Source organism: Phyllobates terribilis, unplaced genomic scaffold (genome assembly GCF_046119375.1).
Source record: "Phyllobates terribilis strain yellow unplaced genomic scaffold, ASM4611937v1 Scaffold_7__3_contigs__length_470593459, whole genome shotgun sequence".
NCBI lineage: Eukaryota > Metazoa > Chordata > Amphibia > Anura > Dendrobatidae > Phyllobates > Phyllobates terribilis.
The window spans coordinates 72,918,745-72,938,810 of record NW_027362767.1 but is presented as its reverse complement, the minus strand read 5'-3'; the positions used below and the strand labels follow the sequence as shown (position 1 = coordinate 72,938,810).

At 48.8% G+C, this 20,066-nt stretch overlaps 1 protein-coding gene across 1 annotated transcript in view; it reads right to left on the bottom strand.

Moving 5' to 3' along the window:
* Window positions 1-327: 327 nt before the first annotated feature.
* Window positions 328-20,066, bottom strand: part of LOC141152879 (potassium channel subfamily K member 1-like) — a 44,313-nt gene continuing 24,574 nt past the window's right edge. The window contains exon 3 of the mRNA XM_073637519.1: window positions 328-779. Coding sequence (XP_073493620.1) covers window positions 520-779 — 260 coding nt within the window. The 3' untranslated portion in view covers window positions 328-519. The remainder of the gene's footprint in view (window positions 780-20,066) is intronic.

The window sequence follows — 20,066 nt, the reverse complement described above, 5'->3', positions numbered from 1 at the left end:
AGAAAGTGAACCACAGACTCACCAGGTTAGAGAAGTGTAGTGTCTTTTATTTTAAACGTTTGTATTATTTTTCAGGTTTTAGTGGTTAAACTAACTACTAGAGAACAGATAAAATGGGTATATGATGGGTGAAGAAAAGTTACTGCTCAGATTCTTCAGAATTTTATCTAAAACTCCTATGAAACAAGTGCATCTAAAAAAAAAAAAAAGAAAAAGAAAAAAGAAATTCAAATCTCAAAAGGAGGTCAAAAGGTAACTAGAGAGAAGTCAATGACCTTATATTTCTTCTCATACAGTGCCTTATAGGTGCTCAAATAACCTACCCAAGATGATCTTTATTAACCATAGATTATCTCATTTATATTTTATAGTGTTTTATGTATTATAAAGATTATTATAAAGTTATACCAGTCTCCTTCACCAACCTACTAAGAGAAGGTAGTACATACAATCAAACATGGCATTTCCAGTGGTACATATGCTCTATAGAAAAGAAAAGTAGTGGAAATATGAAAGTCCTTAGCTAATACATGGGTTGATAGTCCCATATGACCTCTCCGTGGGAGATGTGGAGTGCAGAAGCCTTCTCCTTGTCGTTTCATCATGCTTAGACGCACAAGGAAGCCCGGTTTCAGATGGTGAATCCTGTTCCATCTCCTCAGCTCTCCGGTTGTCGTCACACCCAAATAAAAACAGATTGAAAAACTGGTTGCAATTGAAAAGACTCTTTAATATCTCAACCACAAGGAACACGGCAATCAGTCCAACTAATAAATAACCTGAAATGAAAACACAAAAGAAAAAGGTTTCAAAATGTCCAAAAATAAATGTCAGGTAATTAAATGACTTCAGCTATTGAGCAATTGTTATGGCCCCTGGCCACAAGCAAGCTAAGCATTCTCCAGACAGAAACATTTATATAGATTTGCCTCCAGGCACTTTGCTAATGATGGCACGAACAAATATTTTAGTGTACACATAATAAAAACAAGTACAATAATCTTAGACAAAAGAAGTCGCTGACTGGTACAGGAGGAGAGAGGACCCTGCCCGCAAGGGCTCACAATCTACAAAGGATGGGTGAGGATACAGTAGGTGAGGGCAGAGCTGGTCGCGCAGTGGTATGGTGAAGCGGTGGTTACTGTAGGTTGCAGGCTTGTCGGGAGAGGTGGGTCTTCAGGTTCCTTTTGAAGGTTTCCACGGTAGGCAAAAGTCTGATATGTTGGGGTAGTGAGTTCCAGAGTAGGGGGGAATGCACGGGAGAAATGTTGTATGCGATTATGGGAAGAGGAGATAAGAGGGGAGTAGAGAAGGAGATCTTGTGAGGACCGGAGGTTACGTGCAGGTATGTACCGGGAGACTAGGTCACAGATATATGGAGGAGACAGGATGTGGATGGCTTTATATGCCGTAGTTAGAATTTTGAACTGGAGTCTCTGGGCAATGGGGAGCCAGTGAAGGGATTGACAGAGAGGAGAGGCCCGGGGAGACAGGTAGATTAGTCGGGCAGCAGAGTTTAGGATAGACTGGAGGCGTGCGAGAGTGTTAGGGGGGAGGCCACAGAGCAGGAGGTTGCAGTAGTCGAGGTGGGAGATGATGAGGGCATGCACTAGTGTTTTTGCAGATTCTTGAGTAAGAAATCTGCGAATCTGGAAAATATTTTTGAGTTGGTGTTGGCAAGAAAAGGAAAGGGCTTGGATATGTGGTTTGAAGGAGAGATTAGAGTCCAGGGTTACCCAGAGGTGGCGAGCTTGCGGAACTGGGGAGAGTGAGCAGCCATTTACTTTAATTGATAGGTCTGTTGTGGGGGGTGGGGGGGGGATTGAGTGAGATGGGGAAAGATAATGAATTCTGTTTTGTCTATGTTAAGTTTTAGAAATCTAGCAGAGAGGAAGGATGAAATAGCAGACAGACATTGTGGGATTCTGGTTAGTAGGGAGGAGATATCAGGTCCAGAGAGGCAGATCTGTGCGTCATCAGTATAGAGGTAATACTGGAAGCTGTGAGACTGAGCTTTCCCCGGCAGAAGGTGTAGATGGAGAAGAGCAGGGGCCCTAGGACTGAACCTTGCAGGACACCAACAGATAGGGGGCGAGGTGAAGAGGTGGTGTGTGAGTGGGAGACGCTGAATGTCCGGTCTGTTAGGAATGACGAGATCCAAGCTAGGGCCAAGTCTGTGATGCCAAGAGATGAGAGAATCTGTAGTAATAGGGAATGGCTCAGTGTGTCAAAAGCAGAGGACAAGTCCAGGAGGAGGAGGACAGGAGTAGTGTCGCTTGGATTTGACAGTTAGTAGGTCGTTGGTGACTTTAGTCAGGGCAGTTTCAGTGGAGCGATGCGGTCAGAAGCCAGATTGTCAGCGGTCAAAGCAGGAGCAAGACGAGAGGTGGGAGGACAGTTCAAGATGGACGTGTTCCAGTAGTTTTGAGGCATAGGGGAGAAGTGATATGGGGCGATAGCTAGACAGAAGATAGGTCAAGAAAGGGCTTTTTGAGGATGGGTATGATTGAGGCATGTTTAAAGCATGAGGGGAAGACACTAGTTGTTAGTGAAAGGTTGTAGAGATGGGTTAGGGTTGGGATAAAACTGTGGTGATGTTTGGGATGAGGTGGGATAGGATCAGGTTGAGTGCACAGGTGGTGAGATGTGATCTTGAAAGTAGAGCAGAAAGTTGATCTTCCGTGATGGCAGAGAAGCTGGTTTTGGAGGAGGAGAGCTGAGTAGCTATGAGGAGGAGATGTGCGGTTGTAGCCAAAGCTTTCTCTGATGTTATCAATCTTCTGCTTGAAGAATGAGGCAAAGTCTTCAGTTGAGATGAGAGGAGAGGGGAGAGGCTCTGGGGGACAGAGGAGAGAATTGAAAGTGTTGAATAGCTGTTTAGGGTTGTGAGACAGGGAGGATATGAGAGATCAGAAGTATGTTTGCTTTTCTTCAGTGAGTGTGGACTTCAAAGTAGTGAGGGACTCTTTGAATGCAATGAAGTGCACTTTGGAGTGGGATCTTTTCCATCTCTGCTCAGCAACTCTAGAAGCCTGCCTCAGTTCTTTGGTCAGGCTGGTGTGCCCGGGTTGCCTGTTGATTTTGCGAGATTGGTATGTGCAAGAGGGGGGACAATTTGAGAGTTGAAGCTATTGTGGTGTTATATAAAGCGGCAGCAGCATCTGCATTGTGAAAGGAACTTATGTCTGTAAGAGGAAGAATGGATTCAGAGAGTGAGTGTAGATCAAGGTGTTTAGGATTTCTGCGAGGGTGTGCAGGTTTGTGGAGTGGGGGTTGTGGACCTGAAGAGGATAGGGAAAAGAATGTAAGTACGTTGTGGTCAGAAAGAGGGAGAGGTGAGGTAGAGAGGTTAGATAGGGAACAGATGAGGTCGAGAGTGTGGCCATCTTTGTGAGTGGTTGCGGAAAAGCATTGCGTGAGGCCAAAAGTGGAAGTGAGAGATAGAAGCTTAGAGACAGTTGAGAGGGAAGTGTCAATGGGAATGCTGAAGTCACCCATTATGATAGTGGGGATGTCAGCAGAAAGGAAATGAAGCAGCCAAGTGGTGAAGTGGTCGAAGGTGGTGGTGGCTGACCCTGGGGGGCGGTAAATGACAAACAGTTGGAGGGGGAGTAGATGCATGCACAGTGCACCTCAAAAGAGGGGAGGGTAACGGTGGGTGGCAGTGGAATTGGGGTGTAGGAGCATTTATCTGACAGGAGAAAACCAACTCCGCCGCCGTGCTTGCCAATGGGGCGGGGGTGCGAGAAAGATGGAATCCACCGTACGAAAGTTACCTGGGAGAGTCTGTGTCATAGGGGGTGAGCCAGGTATCGGTGATGCAGAGGAAGGAAAGTTTTTTAGTAATGAAAAGATCACGGATGTATGAAAGATTGTTGCAGACAGAGCGAGCATTCCATAGGGCTCCTGTAAGTGGGACTGGGGAAGCAGGGGCTGGGTGGATGGGTATGAGGTTAGAAGGGTTAGGGAAATTTGTGGTAGATAGTGGATAGGAGTTAGAAGTGACTGTAGGGATGTGGTGAGGAGGGCCAGAATTTGGGGAGATATCGCTGGCAGTGAGGAGGAGCAGAGCAAGTGTTAGCAGGTGGGAGCAGGAGAGAGCATGAGGTGGCAGTCTGTGTTTGGAAACGCAGGATTGAATGTTGGGGGATAGTTCTGAGGAGGATGGAGGGAGGGAGTGATGACCAGTTCCTTACTAGGTGTAGGGATTAGGGGTGATTGTAAAAAGTAAAGGATTATGGGGGTGAGAGCAAAAAAAACAAAAAACACAAACATTGTTTACAGTGTCCAACTATCCAGTTACCTTCAGGTATAATTCATATTTCTACACTTAAGCGAAGAGACACTTAAGGCGACTAAAGTCTATGCAGACCAAATCCCCAATCACTTAAACTCAAATAGTCAGAACATAGCTGCCATCATTTACAGTGATTCTGATTTATCTCATATAAAGTTTACCTATTCTAGTAGGATTTTCCTCACATTTTCTTAGATGCATTTTGCAGTAAAAGCGATGGTCTGTAAACAGCTTACAACACAGCAAAGGGATCTCATTGTTTAAAGTTATCAGCCAGGAGAAGGGTACAAAATAATTCCCAAGGCATTAGGTATACCATATAACACTATATAAACCAGAGAGACCATAGGTATTTTCAAAACCCCAAAATAACAATTAAAACACCACATGTTGACTAAAAGAGATAAATGCTTTATTTATGTATTTTAAAAAAAATAACACATAGGTATAAATAACATGTGTGAAAAGACATAACACGGGCATGTGAGGCAGCAGGTGGTAGATAGAGACACAGCTGGTATCAAATTCACATTGGACCTATAATAGGTCGCATAGTCCAACCCATACAATCCATTAGTCACAGACAATGTGTGCAGAAACAGTTAAATAACATAGATCAAGTGACCTAAAACAAGTCACAGTATAAACAACCATCAGAGGTTTTTTTCAGCAACACATAAAAAGTACAAATATCACATGGAAAGGGTTAAGTAAGACATACTTGGTGAAAGTAACATGTGACCAGCAGTGCCAGGGGAGGCCCTGACACATGTTTCGTACTTCCTCAGGGGGCGTGGTGGGGTGTGTGTGGATACAGGGCCTCTTATATACATGTGGGTGCCATGTGAAGCAATTAGTTCCTGACCAATAGCAGTGCATGTCGCCGCATAACAGCAGACATTGGTGACAGCGGCGCGGTCTCAGGCGGCGACCAGGAAAAGGGGAACTCCCCCACTGACGTCACATGTTCCGGGACGCCACCCACCCGAGACCGCGTCGCGGCCACATGACCGCAGCATCCGGCGCATGCGCACAAGGTCGGACCACAGGAATCGATCGTGAGCATATGTAACACGGGCACTTTAGATGCAGCGACACAGAAACACAGAGCAGCCAATATGGGGTTAATAAACAGGGGAAGTTTATAACAACAGGGTAAATCTCCACGCAGGGAGTATCAGGGGAAAATATGGGGGAAAGACAAGGGAAAAGCAGGTAAAAGTCGATCACTGACAGTTCACAGTTTAACTGGATGTAGCAGAGTCGAACCAGTTATTATCAACAGTTTTTTTCACTTAGCTGACTCTCGCTCCTCACAAGGCAGATGCACGCTGAGGCCGGGGTTGATTTTTCAGGCGTCCCCGCCCAAACAATGCTTTGTCTTCTGGCGGCAGCGGGCGGTCTCCGGTTTTACCCGCTGAGCCCCTAGTCTATAACACGGCACCTCACGTGCCCGGCTCCACTGACCCTGCGTCTCTTCTCTAGTCGGTTTGACTCCTCCGGTCCACTGCACTCGGCTCTTGCTCCCAGTCCTGGAGCCAGGAGCCTGGACCCCCTCACGCTGCTCTGCTGAGCCGGATCTAGCTCCGCTTTCCCGCGCAAAACATACTCGTCTCTTCCTCTCTCTAGTCACACCAGGAGTCTTTCTGTCACCTGACCTCCCAGCTCTCTCTCGACACACCCCCTGCTTCCCTGTCACATGACTCCTCTGCTTGCAGTCTGTCTTCCCCCTGCAACAAGAGGTACTGCCCCGGCAGTTCCGGATCCCTTGCTCTGAAAGCACTTACACCCCGGTCTTCCCCCTTACACATATAAGGAATAAATATGGAGCAGAACAGACTACTCAACAACAGAGAAGGAGATACATCATATCGGTGGAGTGACAAGGATCACCCCATTCGCCCTGCACCAAAAGGTCATGCATATAATACATAACAGATGATGTTGCAATAAATGTCCATACTAAATAGGTATCCATGTCCCCTCCTTATCCTTAAAGGGAAAGAGTTCTATTTAGATTCAACCAATTTGTCATCCAAAAACAATCAGGTTCTCTTCCAATGGTCAGATAGGGATCCAGATATAGAGAGAGGCAGGGGGAGATAAAAGGGAGCTGAAAATAAAAATAAAAGCACACACTTACTAAAAGACAGACTGAAAAAAAGAGATATATGGGGCAGAAATGCAGAGATAAATCGATAAAATAAAAATAAATAAAAAATTTTAAATATTTAAAACAGTATATATAGGGGGTGGGGGGGATTTATTGTTACCCCCCATCAAAGTGCACCAGGGGGAGGCATCCAGGTAGGAGGACTTATAAAAATCATGTCAAAAACAGTCACAACAGAAGTCAAAAAACATACTATATCTAATGGGTGAATCCCATAGATAATAAAGTAGCCAAGAAAGCATGGGTCATGCCTGGAGGGCGCCCGCGTACCAAGGAGGAGGAGACACGGAGGGGGGGGGGGGGTAGACGACCACCAATGGCTAGAGAAAGGGGAAAAAAACTCAGTCGTTCATTTAGGCCTGCTGGTGACATAGTGCCCAGTCTATAGATCCAACGGCATTCTAATTTGGCCAATGCCTTCTTTACATCACCTCCTCTTAGGCCCAAATGGACCTGATCAATGCCGCAGATCTGTAGCCTCTTAGGGTCGCAATGATGATATTGCTTAAAATGTCTTGGCAGGGTCCGAAGTGATGATACATCCTCCACCTCCCCAGCCCCCAAAATATCCAGAACGTGCTCCCTCACGCGTCTCCTCAATTCCCTAGACGTGAGCCCCACGTAGATAAGCCCACATCCACAGGTGGCATGATAAATGACACCAACGCTGCTACAGGAAATATATTGCCTGATGTCAAAAACTCTCGTGCCATCTGCATTGGAAAATGTTTTAATCCTGACAATGTTTCTGCAGGAGAGGCAAGAGCCACAGGGCTAGCAGCCCCATTTAGGGTTACCAACATTAAAGGGCAGGGCGCTCTGGCCTACATAATGACTATGCACCAGAGTATCCCTGAGACTCCTGCCCCTCCTTGCCGTCATGAGAGGACGATCCGGCAAAAACTCCCGGGGACTTGGGTCAGTTTTTAAGATCCGCCAGTGTCTATCAAGGATGCCCCTGATAGCGTGCCACTGATTATTAAATGTAGATATGAACCTCACCACGGGTTGGCCTATAGACCCCGAAGGCGGCTTAGGTGCAAGTAGCTCTTGTCTGGAGGCTCGCTTCGCCCTCTGATAGCCCCTCTTAATGCTACGATTACTGTAGCCTCTCGAGACAAATCTCTCCCGCATGTCGATCCAACATCTCAGTCATCTTAGTCTGTTCCTCTTGCGAAAGTTGCGAGGAAAGTGTCTCTTGTATCTTTCCGATTTGTCTCGAGATGTATCTCCATCTCTGTTGTTGAGTAGTCTGTCCTGCTCCATATTTATTCCTTATATGCTCACGATCGATTCCTGTGGTCCGACCTTGTGCGCATGCGCCGGATGCTGCGGTCATGTGGCCGCGATGCGGTCTCGGGTGGGTGGCGTCCCGGAACATGTGACGTCAGTGGGGGAGTTCCCCTTTTCCTGGACGCCGCGCCACTGTCACCAATGTCTGCTGTTATGCGGCGACATGCGCCGCTATTGGTCAGGAACTAATTGCTTCACATGGGACCCACATGTATGTAAGAGGCCCTGTATCCACACACACCCCACCACGCCCCCTGAGGAAGTATGGAAACACGTGTCAGGGCCTCCCCTGGCACTGCTGGTCACCTGTTACTTTCACCAAGTATGTCTTACTTAACCCTTTCCATGTGATGTTTGTACTTTTTATGTGTTGCTGAAAAAAACTCTGATGGTTGTTTATACTGTGACTTGTTTTAGGTCACTTGATCTAGGTTATTTAACTGTTTCTGCACACATTGTCTGTGACTAATGGATTGTATGGGTTGGACTATGTGACCTATTATAGGTCCAATGTGAATTTGATACCAGCTGTGTCTCCATCTACCCCCTGCTGCCTCACATGCCCATGTTATGTCTTTTCACACATGTTATTTATACCTATGTGTTATTTTTTTAAAAAAATACATAAAGCATTTATTTCTTTTAGTCAACATATGGTATTTTAATTATGTTATTTTGGGGTTTTGAAAATACCTATGATCTCTCTGGTTTACATAATGTTTAGTGGTATGCTCCCTATTACATCCAAGGTCCTATCTGTCATTGTTATTTTGTTGTAATACCATATAACACTGTTAAGACATCATCAGGAAGTGGCCTAAATTTGGCACAACAGTGACATTACCTAGAACCGGACATACCTCAAAAAGGTGATGAAAACACAAGCATAAATTGGTCGATGAGGCTGCCAAGAGGCCCATAGCAACATTAAAGGAGCTGCAGGGATTTCTGGCAATTTCTGGTTTTGTACTGCATGTGACAACAATCTCCCATATTCTTCATAAGTCTGACCTGTGGGGTAGGGCAAAAACCCCATAAGTCAAACCAACAACTATTTACACTGAAGTTTTTACTCGTTGTAATGGACAGACCTGCAATGTCCTTTAGAGAACCTGTTGCTTTAAAAAGAACTATGTAATTCCCAATGTTCCCTGTGGTGGCGCTAGCTGAAGATTAAAAATCTCAACTATTCCCACACAGATTACAACTCAACCCCGTTGGACATTACTTAAACCCAGAACAGAAAACTCACTGATCCAAAGTTGGATCACTCAGTTTGGTTCAGAAGAACCACGGGAGACCACATTTTATGGCCAGAATACAGATGTGTCTATTTCACATCTGTCTGACACCGACTTGTTTGTCAGCAAAATACCAAATTTAATCTGCCAACCGTGTCAATGATTGACCTCTGGTCCTGTCCTGGGCCAGCAGCAGAGAGCTCAGAGGGTGGCAAATGAGAGTGAAGACAGCATGGTGGCCAGTTAAGAGTTCTTTTAATGAGCCAATGGCAAGGAAAGTAAAAGAGAACATGCAAGAAACGGTGGAATATTACCCTTTATTCTTAAGATTTGTTATCTAAGTGCAATATCAATATTCATTTCCCACTGCCAGAAATCTGACTCATCAGCTGTTGACTACACATGGGTGATGTTCATTTCAATAATTATAGGTCTTCTCATGTCAATTGTCTGTTCCGGTGTCGTAATAACAGGAGAAGTGGGGGTTGTCTATAATTATGCTTGCAATCACATCGTAATAGTAATTTTATATTCACGAATCGTGCACGAATAGCGAAGGTTTCTCATGTTTTGGGACTTTGTAGGGGATCTTCTACGGCAATCAGAATTAAAGGGAACCTTACCGCCAATTTATGCTTCCCAAACCCCAGGCAGCCTACATCAGAGTCTGGCTACATCATTTCAGACAGGTATGTGGGGAAAATTCTGCTGTAAATCCTGATGCATTGACAGCAAAAATGCTGCATAAAATAAGCACTTTTTTTTTTGCCATGGGTTTTCCCCACTCATTAGTATAGATGAAATCTGCAGCCAAAAACAATTGCTTGTGTTGTACGGTCAACCATCAATGTAATAAATAGGGTAATTACATAATGCTAAATGAACCAGTCACCAACCAGTATTTGAACAAGTACAGACACAGTAGACTAAGTGATTGGGTATGTGAACAGAAGATACAAGGGACCTGATTTGGAAGGAAGTTTTGTATGGGGGAAAAAAAAGGGGGTAGTTAGATAAGTGAGGTGAGGTGATAGGCCAGTCTAAAGAAATGCGTTTTTAGGGCACGCTTAAAACTGTGGGTATTGGGGATTAATCGAAGAGTCCTGGGTAGTGCATTCCAAAGAATTGGTGCAGCACATGAGAAGTTTTGGAGTCGGGAATGGGAGGTCTGGATTATTGAGGATGTTAATCTTAGGTCATTAGCAGAACGGAGGGCACGGGTAGGGTGGTAGACAGACGAGAGAGGAGATGTAGGGCGGTGCTGAAGCATGGAGAGCTTTGAGGGTGAGGGTAAGGAGTGTATATTGAACTCTGTAGCGGATGGGTAATCAGTGCAATGACTGGCACAATGAAGAGCCATGGCATCGGTGTAACGGTTGGCGAGGAATATGATCCTGGCTTCCGCATTTCAGACAGATTGGAGAGGGGAAAGTTTAGTAAGAAGTAGACCAAGTAGAGAGTTGCAGTAGTCGAGACGAGAATGAATCAGTGCGACAGTAGGCATTTTTTTGCAGTGTCAAAGGTAAGAAAAGGTCGGATTCTAGAAATGTTTTTGAGGTGTAGAGGACATGAGCGGGCGAGTGATTGGATATGGGGAGAGAAGGAAAGATCTGAATCAAGTATAACCCCAAGACAGCGGGCTTGTTGCTGGGGAGTAATGGTGGAGCCACACACAGAGATGGCAAAATTGGGCATAGGTAGATTAATGGAGGGAGGAAACAAGAAGTTCAGTTTTTGACGGGATCAGTTTCAGATAGAGGGAGGACATGATGTTAGAGATGGCAGAAAGACAATCACTGGTGTTTTGCAATAATTCAGGGGTGAGGTCAAGAGAGTGTATAATTGGGTGTCATCAGCATAGAGATGGCACTGAAAACCAAATCTAATAATTGTTTGTCTAATAGGGGTGGTATATAAGGAGAAGAGGAGGGGACCTAGGCCGATCCTTGAGGAACCCCAACAGTAAGGGGGAAAAGGGGAAGAAGATGAGCCAGCAAAAGAAGTGAAGGAGCGGTCAGATAGGTAGGAAGAGAACCAGGATCGGACAATGTCCTTGAGCCCGATAGAGCTGAGCATAGTGAGGAGGAGCTAGTGATCCACAGTGTCGAATGCTGACGAGAGATCCAGGAGAATCAGTAGGGAGTAGTGACCATTAGATTTAGCTGTTAGTAGATCATTAGAGACTTTAGTGAGGGCAGTTTCAGTGGAGTGTAAAGAGCGGAAACCGGATTGTAGATGGTCAAGAACAGAGTTATCTGAGAGATAGCGGATTAAACGGGCGTAGACCAAGCGTTCCTGGAGTTTAGAGATGAAGGGAAGATTAGACACAGGTCTGTAGTTAGCAGCACAGTTTTGGTCGAGGGATGGCTTTTTAATTAATGGATGTATGCTGGAGTGTTTAAATGAGGGGGGAAAGATACCGGATGAGAGAGATTAATATTTTGGTTAGGTGAGTGGTTTACAGCCGGGGAAAGGGACTGAAGGAGATGTGAGGGAATAGGGTCACTGGTGCAGGTGGTAGGGCGAGAAGATGCAAGGAGCCTAAGCATTTCTTCTTCCGTGACTGCTTCAAAGATATAGTGAGCTAGATGTAATGGGAGAGGGAGGATCGTGCATGGTATTAGGGGATTGGGAGAAAATTTCCTGTCTGATATGATCAATTTTTTTCTTTGAAATAATTAGCCAGATCGTCAGCGCTGAGGTCGGTAGTCGGGGCTTTCACTCTTGATTGGAGGAGGGAATGAAAAGTGTCAAAGAGGCTTTTTAGGATTTTTGGAAAATGAGGTGATGAGGGTATTGAAATAGGTTTGTTTGGAGAGGTGAAGGGCAGAGTTGTATGTTTTAAGCATAAACTTATAATGGATGAAGTCTTCAGCCAGATTAGATTTTCTCTACAGACATTCAGCACACCTGGAGCACCGCTGTAGAAAACATGTTTGCAGCGTGTGCCAGGGTTGTCACCATCTGTGTTGAGTTGCTCTAAGTGTAGGAGGAGCAGCTTCATCTAGGGCACTCTGCAATGTATCATTATAATGTTTCAGAGCAGAGTAAGGACATGAGAGGGAGGAGATCGGGGCCAGTGATGACTGCAATTTCTTGACAAGTTTCTGGGTGTTAAACGCGCATATATATTTCTATAGGTGTGGTAAGTGGGGGGTGTCCTGAGTAGAGCAACAGTTACTGACAGAGAATGACAGAAGGTTGTGGGCGGAAAGCGGAAGAGGGGAGTTAGTAAAATCATGCACTGAGCAGAGCCAGGAGAAGATCAAGTCCAGCATATTTCCATCTTTGTGAGTGGGAAAGTTAGTAAGCTGTGAAAGGCCGAAGGAGGTGGTTATAGATAAAAGGTGGGATGCAGATGGAGAGGGTGGGTTACTGATGGGGAAGGTGAAGTCCCCCATGATGAGGGTTGGAATGTCACAGGATAGAAAGTGAGGAAGCCTGGTGGCAAAGTGATCCAAGAATTGACAGGAGGGGCCCGCAGGACGATACACAACCGCCACCCACAGGGAGAAGGGCCGGTAGAGTCTGACAGTGTGGCCTCAAAAGAAGGGAAGATAAGTGAGGGTACTGGGGGGGGGGGGATAACCTGAAAAGTACATTTGGCTGATTGGAGGTGTCGGGCTGCTCCACCTTGTCTGCTCTCAGGTCTGGGGGTATGTGAAAACTGTGGGCCACTATATGAAAGAGCAGCAGCGGCGGTGTCCGACTGCTGGATCCAGGTTTCAGTAAGAGCCAGAAGGTTCAGGGAGTTTGAAAGGAAAAAGTCATGGATGAAAGAGTTTGTTTGGCATCTGAGTGCAGTCTGATTTCTGCACAGAGAAATCGGAGCACACTATGATCAAACTCTTATTAGGTTTGATCAGAGTGTTATTTGCATAATTGACCCAATTCTATTGGTTGGGAGAATCTACAGATATCTAACCCTAGCCTAAGGGTAATGTGACACCCCAGGGGTCTGGTTGCCAGAGTGATAGAGATGTTATGTCTGAGAGCAGGTGGGAGGTCCTTTGGTCAGGGATCCTGTGCATGCCACACCTCCTGCCCAGTCTTGGGAGGGGAAGAACTTCCCCTATATAAACCCGGGGCTGAAGCAGGGTTAGGAGTCAAGGAGAGTAGAGACAGGGAAGCAGCATAGAAAGAAACAGCAGAGGCTCAGTGGGAGCAATATTACTACGAGTCAGGGGCTGGCAGCTGCAGAGCTCGCCCTGACTGAGAAGCTTTCTTACCGGACCCGGCGTCCGAGGCTGTGGGGACTAACTCTTACCCAGCAGCAGAAGCCGACCGGCAGGGGATTTCAGGTCCTCAGGCCCAGAAACCCGAAGGCACGGTCACACGCGTGGGACCAGCACCGCCATCGTGGAGCGGAAGCCATTAGAAGGCCCCGAGTCACCGGCCATACGGGTGAGCACCACACGGTACACTCAGGGACGTGGGCTACTTATATCCGCTTCTAGCAAGGTAGCCAGAAGAGTACAGTCAGTTTGGGAGGCCTACAACTCCGCCTGGCCAGGGGAGATCCCATCTGCTCAAGGACTGACCAGGCCCCGTTCACTAGCAAGTACTCCGGGAGGGTCTATCGTTGTTACCAGTAAAGACCCTGAATTACCGTCTCTGAGTGGTTCCTGCTACCCCCATCATCCACATCTGCTGCCCTGAGGCCATACCCCTCCCGTTGGGGGTTATACCATCTACGCTGCACCATCCATCCACCGGCCTCAGCGGACTGTCCTGCAGCGGCAGCTCCATAGCTGCATTCAACGGGTGGCGTAGTCGTCCTGCATCTACCGCTGTTACATCGCCGCTCAGTTTGACTCCCTGGGCACGGACCGGGTCACCGCCACGAGACTACAACCCTCAAGAGATCCGGCTCCGGGTAAGCTCCCGCGTGCGCAACGCAGCGCGACACAGGCCCAGGGGCGCGTCAACTTTGGCGTAGTCGGCAGGATTTCGTGCCCGCAACCACCGGGTACTGCGTGCCTGAAAAAGAGACTTTTCAAACTTACCTGTGGTGAAGATTCCCGCCATCCGGCGCCATCTTCAGCCTTCTTCCCGCCATCGGTGAAGTTTCCCGCCATCCGGCGCCATCTTCTGCCTTCTTCCCGCCATTGGACGCCATCTTGAGGACGCCGCGCGGGAAGAAGAGGGGCGTGGACTCCGAAAGCGCGCGAGAACTGAAGCCCCGCCTCACGTCCGGACGTTGCGTAAGGTCCTGGAAGGAGCCCAGCAGACGCCGACGTCACAGGAGCGCGACGGAAGGTCCTCAACCCTGACGATCCACTGCGGAGCCGCGGCCTACGGAAGAGGATCATCGCAAGGTAGGCCACGGTCCACTAGGGGGGAGGAAGATGTCGGATACGGAGGAGAGCTTCACTGCCTCAACCCCCGCCAGCGCTACCGCTGCTGCAGTTATGCCCTTCACCATGCCCTATATCCCGGGAGCAGCTTGGCTACCCCAGTACTCAGGGGAGTCACATACCCTGCATGACTTTAGAGAAAAGCTGGATAGCCTCTTCCAGGTGTACCCCCTCACAGAAGAGCAAAAAGTGAGCATCCTGGTGGCCCAACTAACCGGGGCAGCCAAAAGGGAAGTAAAATCCTGGCCACCTGGGAGGAAGACTGTCGCAGGGATACTAACCCGGCTGAAGGACACCTTTGATACCCGCACCTCAGCCGAGATTAAGCTTAGATTCTACGGGTGCAAGCAGCGAGCGCATGAGAGTATAAGGGACTATGCACTAAACCTACAAGAGGCCCTGAGGGCCATAAAGCAGACCGACCCTGATGGGGTGGGAAACGAGGACAGGCTATTGACTGAACAATTTATAGAGGGACTGTATTGTAATACCCACCGAACCCAGTTGCGGGCAATGGCCTTACAGGATCCCCATCTGGGCTTTGCACAGTTCAAGGACAGAGCCATCCGGGTGCTCCGAGAACCGGCACCGGGTGGCGTTGTGACCCACAAGCGCCCTGCTATCACTTACCACCAGGAGGCGGCGCCCTTGTCGGCAGGGCCTGTGGGAGCTGATGCGCAGGCTTTGGACAATGACCCAGCTCCAGACCTACACCATCAGGTCCAAGAGCTAGCTAAGAGCGTTGCTGCGCTAACCCGAACTGTGCAGTCTTTACAGGCTTCCACCCCAGGGAAGATCCAGCTGGCATCCGGACCGGAGGACATCCCGTGGCGTCGACCAAGGAGGACCCCATCGGCCAGAGGAAGACCCAGTGACCGATACAGCGAGGACGGACGACCCATCTGCCGCCGCTGCAATCAACCTGGACATATGGCAAGGTACTGTTCTTTAAACGGGCACAACCTGGGGTAGAGGGCCAACCCCCAGGAAAAAGATCACCAGGCCCATCGAACTGGCGCGACAGATATGTGGGAGGACGTCCAGTCTTGCCTGTGGTACTGGATGGCATTCCCATGAGTGCCCTACTGGACACCGGGTCACAGGTCACCACCATCCCGTACGTGCTCTTTAAGCAGTACTGGAATGACTCGGATATTACCCGCTACCCTGCCGACGACTTGAGTATCATCGCCAGCAATGGCCAGCCCGTGCCACAGATCGGATTTAAAGAGGTGACCATCAAAATCGGTAGAGTCGAACTGGCAGCACAGGGACTGATCATTGTAGATATTGACAAACATGAGAGTCACCCAAAAATAACTCTAGGAACTAATGTAATTGAAAATTGTCTTGCAGAGGTGATTTTCCTTTTACAGCAGGTTGCCAAGAACGCCAGCTCCGGCGAGCAGCGGGTGCTCCAGAAAGAGATCCGGGCACTGATGCGACGGCAACAGGTGGAACTCTCCGGCGGTGAGATTGGTAGCGTAAGAATGTGTGACCCTTTTCCTATTGCCATGCCCCCAAAAAGTGAAATGATGATTTGGTGCCGGGCAGCTATTGGTCTGAGAGGTAGAGATTACCAGGCAATGGTAGAACCAGTTTACTCAGACAGTAGGCCCACCATTTTGACAGCACGGGGGGTGGTCAATGTACGCCATGGGAGGGTGCCCGTTCGCATAATCAATATCGGGGAGAGGGAAGTGTACCTGCCCCGGTATGCCACGCTAGCCAAATTATATACCATTAACCAAAATGCTATACAATCTGTGGAACCCTTGCCTCCATCTCACCCGGAGGAAGGTAACGGCTCTAAGAAAACAAAGGAGGACTGGTGTCAGCAACTACATTTGGGTACTGACTCCACTCCCTCACATCAGAAACAGGGAGTCTATCGGGTGGTTCAAGAGTACGAGAGAGTGTTTAGTAAACACCCGTTAGACTTCGGGCGAGTCAAGGGGGTAGAACACCACATCCCCACGGGAGACCATCCTCCCATAAAAGAGAGGTATCGACCCGTACCCCCTGCACACTACCAACACGCCAAGGGGATGCTTAGAGACATGAAGGAGGCTGGGGTGATCAGGGATAGCTGTAGCCCCTGGGCAGCTCCACTAGTCTTAGTCCGAAAGAAAGACAACACCATGAGGATGTGTGTAGATTACCGGAAAATCAATCGTATCACACACAAGGATGCGTACCCCTTACCAAGGATAGAGGAGTCATTGGCTGCTTTAAGATCTGCTAACTTCTTCTCTACCTTGGATCTCACTAGCGGGTACTGGCAGGTTCCTGTAGCAGAGGCGGACCGGGAGAAGACCGCATTCACCACCCCGATGGGACTTAGCGAGTTCACCTGCATGCCGTTCGGACTCTGCAACGCACCGGGAACCTTCCAACGACTAATGGAGTGTTGTCTGGGCCACAGAAACTTCGAGACGGTCCTGTTGTACCTGGACGATGTCATCGTATATTCCAAGACGTATGAGGACCACCTGAAACACCTGGCGGAAGTGTTCGAAGCTCTGGCAAGTTACGGCCTAAAGGTGAAACCCTCCAAGTGTCACCTCCTGAAACCAAAGGTGCAGTACCTGGGACACGTGGTGAGCGCTGACGGAGTGGCTCCCGACCCTGATAAGATCACCGCAATTAAGGAATGGCCAAGCCCCTCCAGCGTAAAAGAAGTGCGGCAGTTCCTCGGGTTGGTAGGCTACTACCGAAGGTTTATTCCCGGTTTCACCAAAAAGGCAGCACCTATGCAGGACCTCCTGATAGGCCAGTCCCGGAAGGCCAAGAACCAGAAGCCGCCCTTCAAATGGGAGGAGCTGGAAGAAGAGTCCTTCCGCCAGCTGAAGATGGCCCTCACGGGGGACGAAATCCTGGCGTACCCGGATTATAGCCAGCCCTTTATCCTCTACACCGATGCCAGTAACATCGGGCTAGGAGCCGTACTGTCCCAGATCCAGCAGGGGAAGGAACGAGTAATCGCCTACGCCAGCCGAAAACTGCGACCCACCGAAAGGAACCCCGAGAATTACAGCTCATTTAAGCTAGAGTTCCTGGCCATAGTATGGGCAGTCACCGAGCGCTAAAAGCATTACCTCGCTTCTACCCGGTTCACCGTGTACACGGATAACAACCCGTTGACACACCTGGACACGGCAAGACTCGGTGCCCTGGAGCAGAGGTGGATGGCCCGTCTGTCCAACTACGAGTTCACAATCAAATACCGGGCCGGACGCTCCAATACCAACGCGGATGCCCTGTCCAGGATGCCCAACCTGCCGGACGAAGGAGAAGATCCGGAGGGACTGGAAGAAGTTGAACTCCCTGCGTTCCACCGTCATGGGACTATCCAGTATTCCCACCGGGTAAGGAGTAAGCAGGCTGCTACGTTGAACCCCTTACCTCACTACAACTGGGCGGAAACGCAAGACAGCGACCCTGCCGTCCGACTGGTGAAGGAGATGCTGACTCGCCCGGAGGCTTGCCTTGAACCAGACGCTCCGGAGGAAGCCAAACAACTATGGGCAGAGAAGAGTCGACTGTTCCTTTACAAGGGGAAGTTGTGCCGCAGAATGGTTAACTCCCGGACGCATGAACTACTCTGGCAAGTAGTGGTGCCACGAAGAGACGCAGCCATGGTGATGGAGGCATACCACGACGGAGCTGGACACTTCGGGTGGAAGAAGCTGGAGTTCCTGCTGCGCTAGCGATTCCACTGGGTAGGCATGAGGGGAACCATTGAGAAGTGGTGCAGAGACTGTGGCCCGTGCAACCTGAGAAGGAAGGACCGTGCCAGCCAGAAGACTCCCCTGCAGTCCATCGTCACCCGGCAACCGTTGGAACTGGTAGCCTTGGATCATGTAAAACTGACCCCAAGCAGAAGTGGCTACGTCTACGCGTTAACCATCGTGGATCATTACTCCCGGTTCTTGGTTGTCGTCCCCGTCAAGGACTTAACGGCTCAAACAGCAGCTAGAGCCTTCCAGCAGCACTTTTGCCGTCCACACGGGTACCCAGACCAAGTGCTGACAGACCAGGGACCTGCCTTTGAAGCGGAGGTCTTCCAGGAATTCTGCAATCTGTATGGCTGCCGGAAGATAAGGACGACACCCTACCATCCGCAAACTAATGGACTTTGTGAGAAAATGAACCAGGTGGTAATGGATCTTCTAAAAACGTTGCCCCTGGAAGAACGCAGTCTGTGGCCTGAGAAGTTGCCCGATCTGGTGGACCTATACAACCACATCCCGGTAGGTTCCACCAACTGTACCCCGGCTTACCTAATGAGGGCAAGACCTGGTAAGTTACCTGTTGACCTGGAAATGGGAGTCCTGACACCCGAGGACACTTCACCAGAAACAGACTGGGACACAGAGAGGCAGCAGCAGTACCGGAGAGTACAGGAGAGCGTGGAGCGAAGTCTCTGTCAGGCTAGGGAAAGACAAGAGAAAACTTACAACCAGTATGCTCCCGCTGTTCCCCTGGTACCCGGAGAGCAGGTCTTGAAGAGGAAGAGACGGCTCCACAAGTTGGACGACCAGTGGGAAAAGGACCCGTACACCGTACTGCCCTCAAGCCACGAGAACCCGAAGGTTTGTACCATCAGTAAAGACGGAGGGGAAACCACAGCTATTGTATCCCGGGACCACCTGAAGAAGTGTCCCGAACAACTGAGGAACCCTGAAGAGGAACAAGAAGACCATCGACCCGTAGAGGAAAGGGAAGATATGGTTAGTACTGTGCTCGTGGACTTCCCTCGGTCTTGGACTCAAGTCAATGGTGCAGTTGTGGTACCCGTACTCACCTTCCTCCAACCAGCATCCCAAGCACCTACGGAGCAACAGGTAGAGCTGGAAGAACAGCCGGTCCAGGAGGCAGAAGACTCCACACAAGCAGAACAGGAGGATCAACCCTCTGCTTATAGTGAGCCTGCCGTACCCCTAGTGAGACAAAGAGCCGGTAGACAGCTGCCCAGTTTACCCTTGACAGCTCCTACACCCTGTAGTTCAGGGCCAGACAGTCAGCTCCGTAGGTCCACTAGGGCCACTAGAGGCCAGTTACCCGCACGCTGGAGGATTTGAAGTGTATAAATTGTTCTATTTATGTTTACCTGTGTATTGTTGCTTGTGTATAATTTTGTGTTTCTAGTTATTTGTAGGAGTCCTTGGTGGATTTACCGGGAATCCTGTGTACATAGTTGGAGCGTAACCCAGGACGGACTAAAGACTGTTAAGGACTCGGGGTAGGACAAACCCCTACCTGGTTACGTCTCCCTGTTTTGGTGAAATGGACACCTTGCTTTTCTTCAAAGACTGCACCCGGTTACGGACATGCCGTAACCATCTTTATATGTTTTTCTTATTGTATTATTATTGTTTTTATCTTGTTATGTTTTTCTAAAATATGTTTAGTCCCGGAGTACTAAATTTCACTAGGGGGGAATGTGACACCCCAGGGGTCTGGTTGCCAGAGTGATAGAGATGTTATGTCTGAGAGCAGGTGGGAGGTCCTTTGGTCAGGGATCCTGTGCATGCCACACCTCCTGCCCAGTCTTGGGAGGGGAAGAACTTCCCCTATATAAACCCGGGGCTGAAGCAGGGTTAGGAGTCAAGGAGAGTAGAGACAGGGAAGCAGCATAGAAAGAAACAGCAGAGGCTCAGTGGGAGCAATATTACTACGAGTCAGGGGCTGGCAGCTGCAGA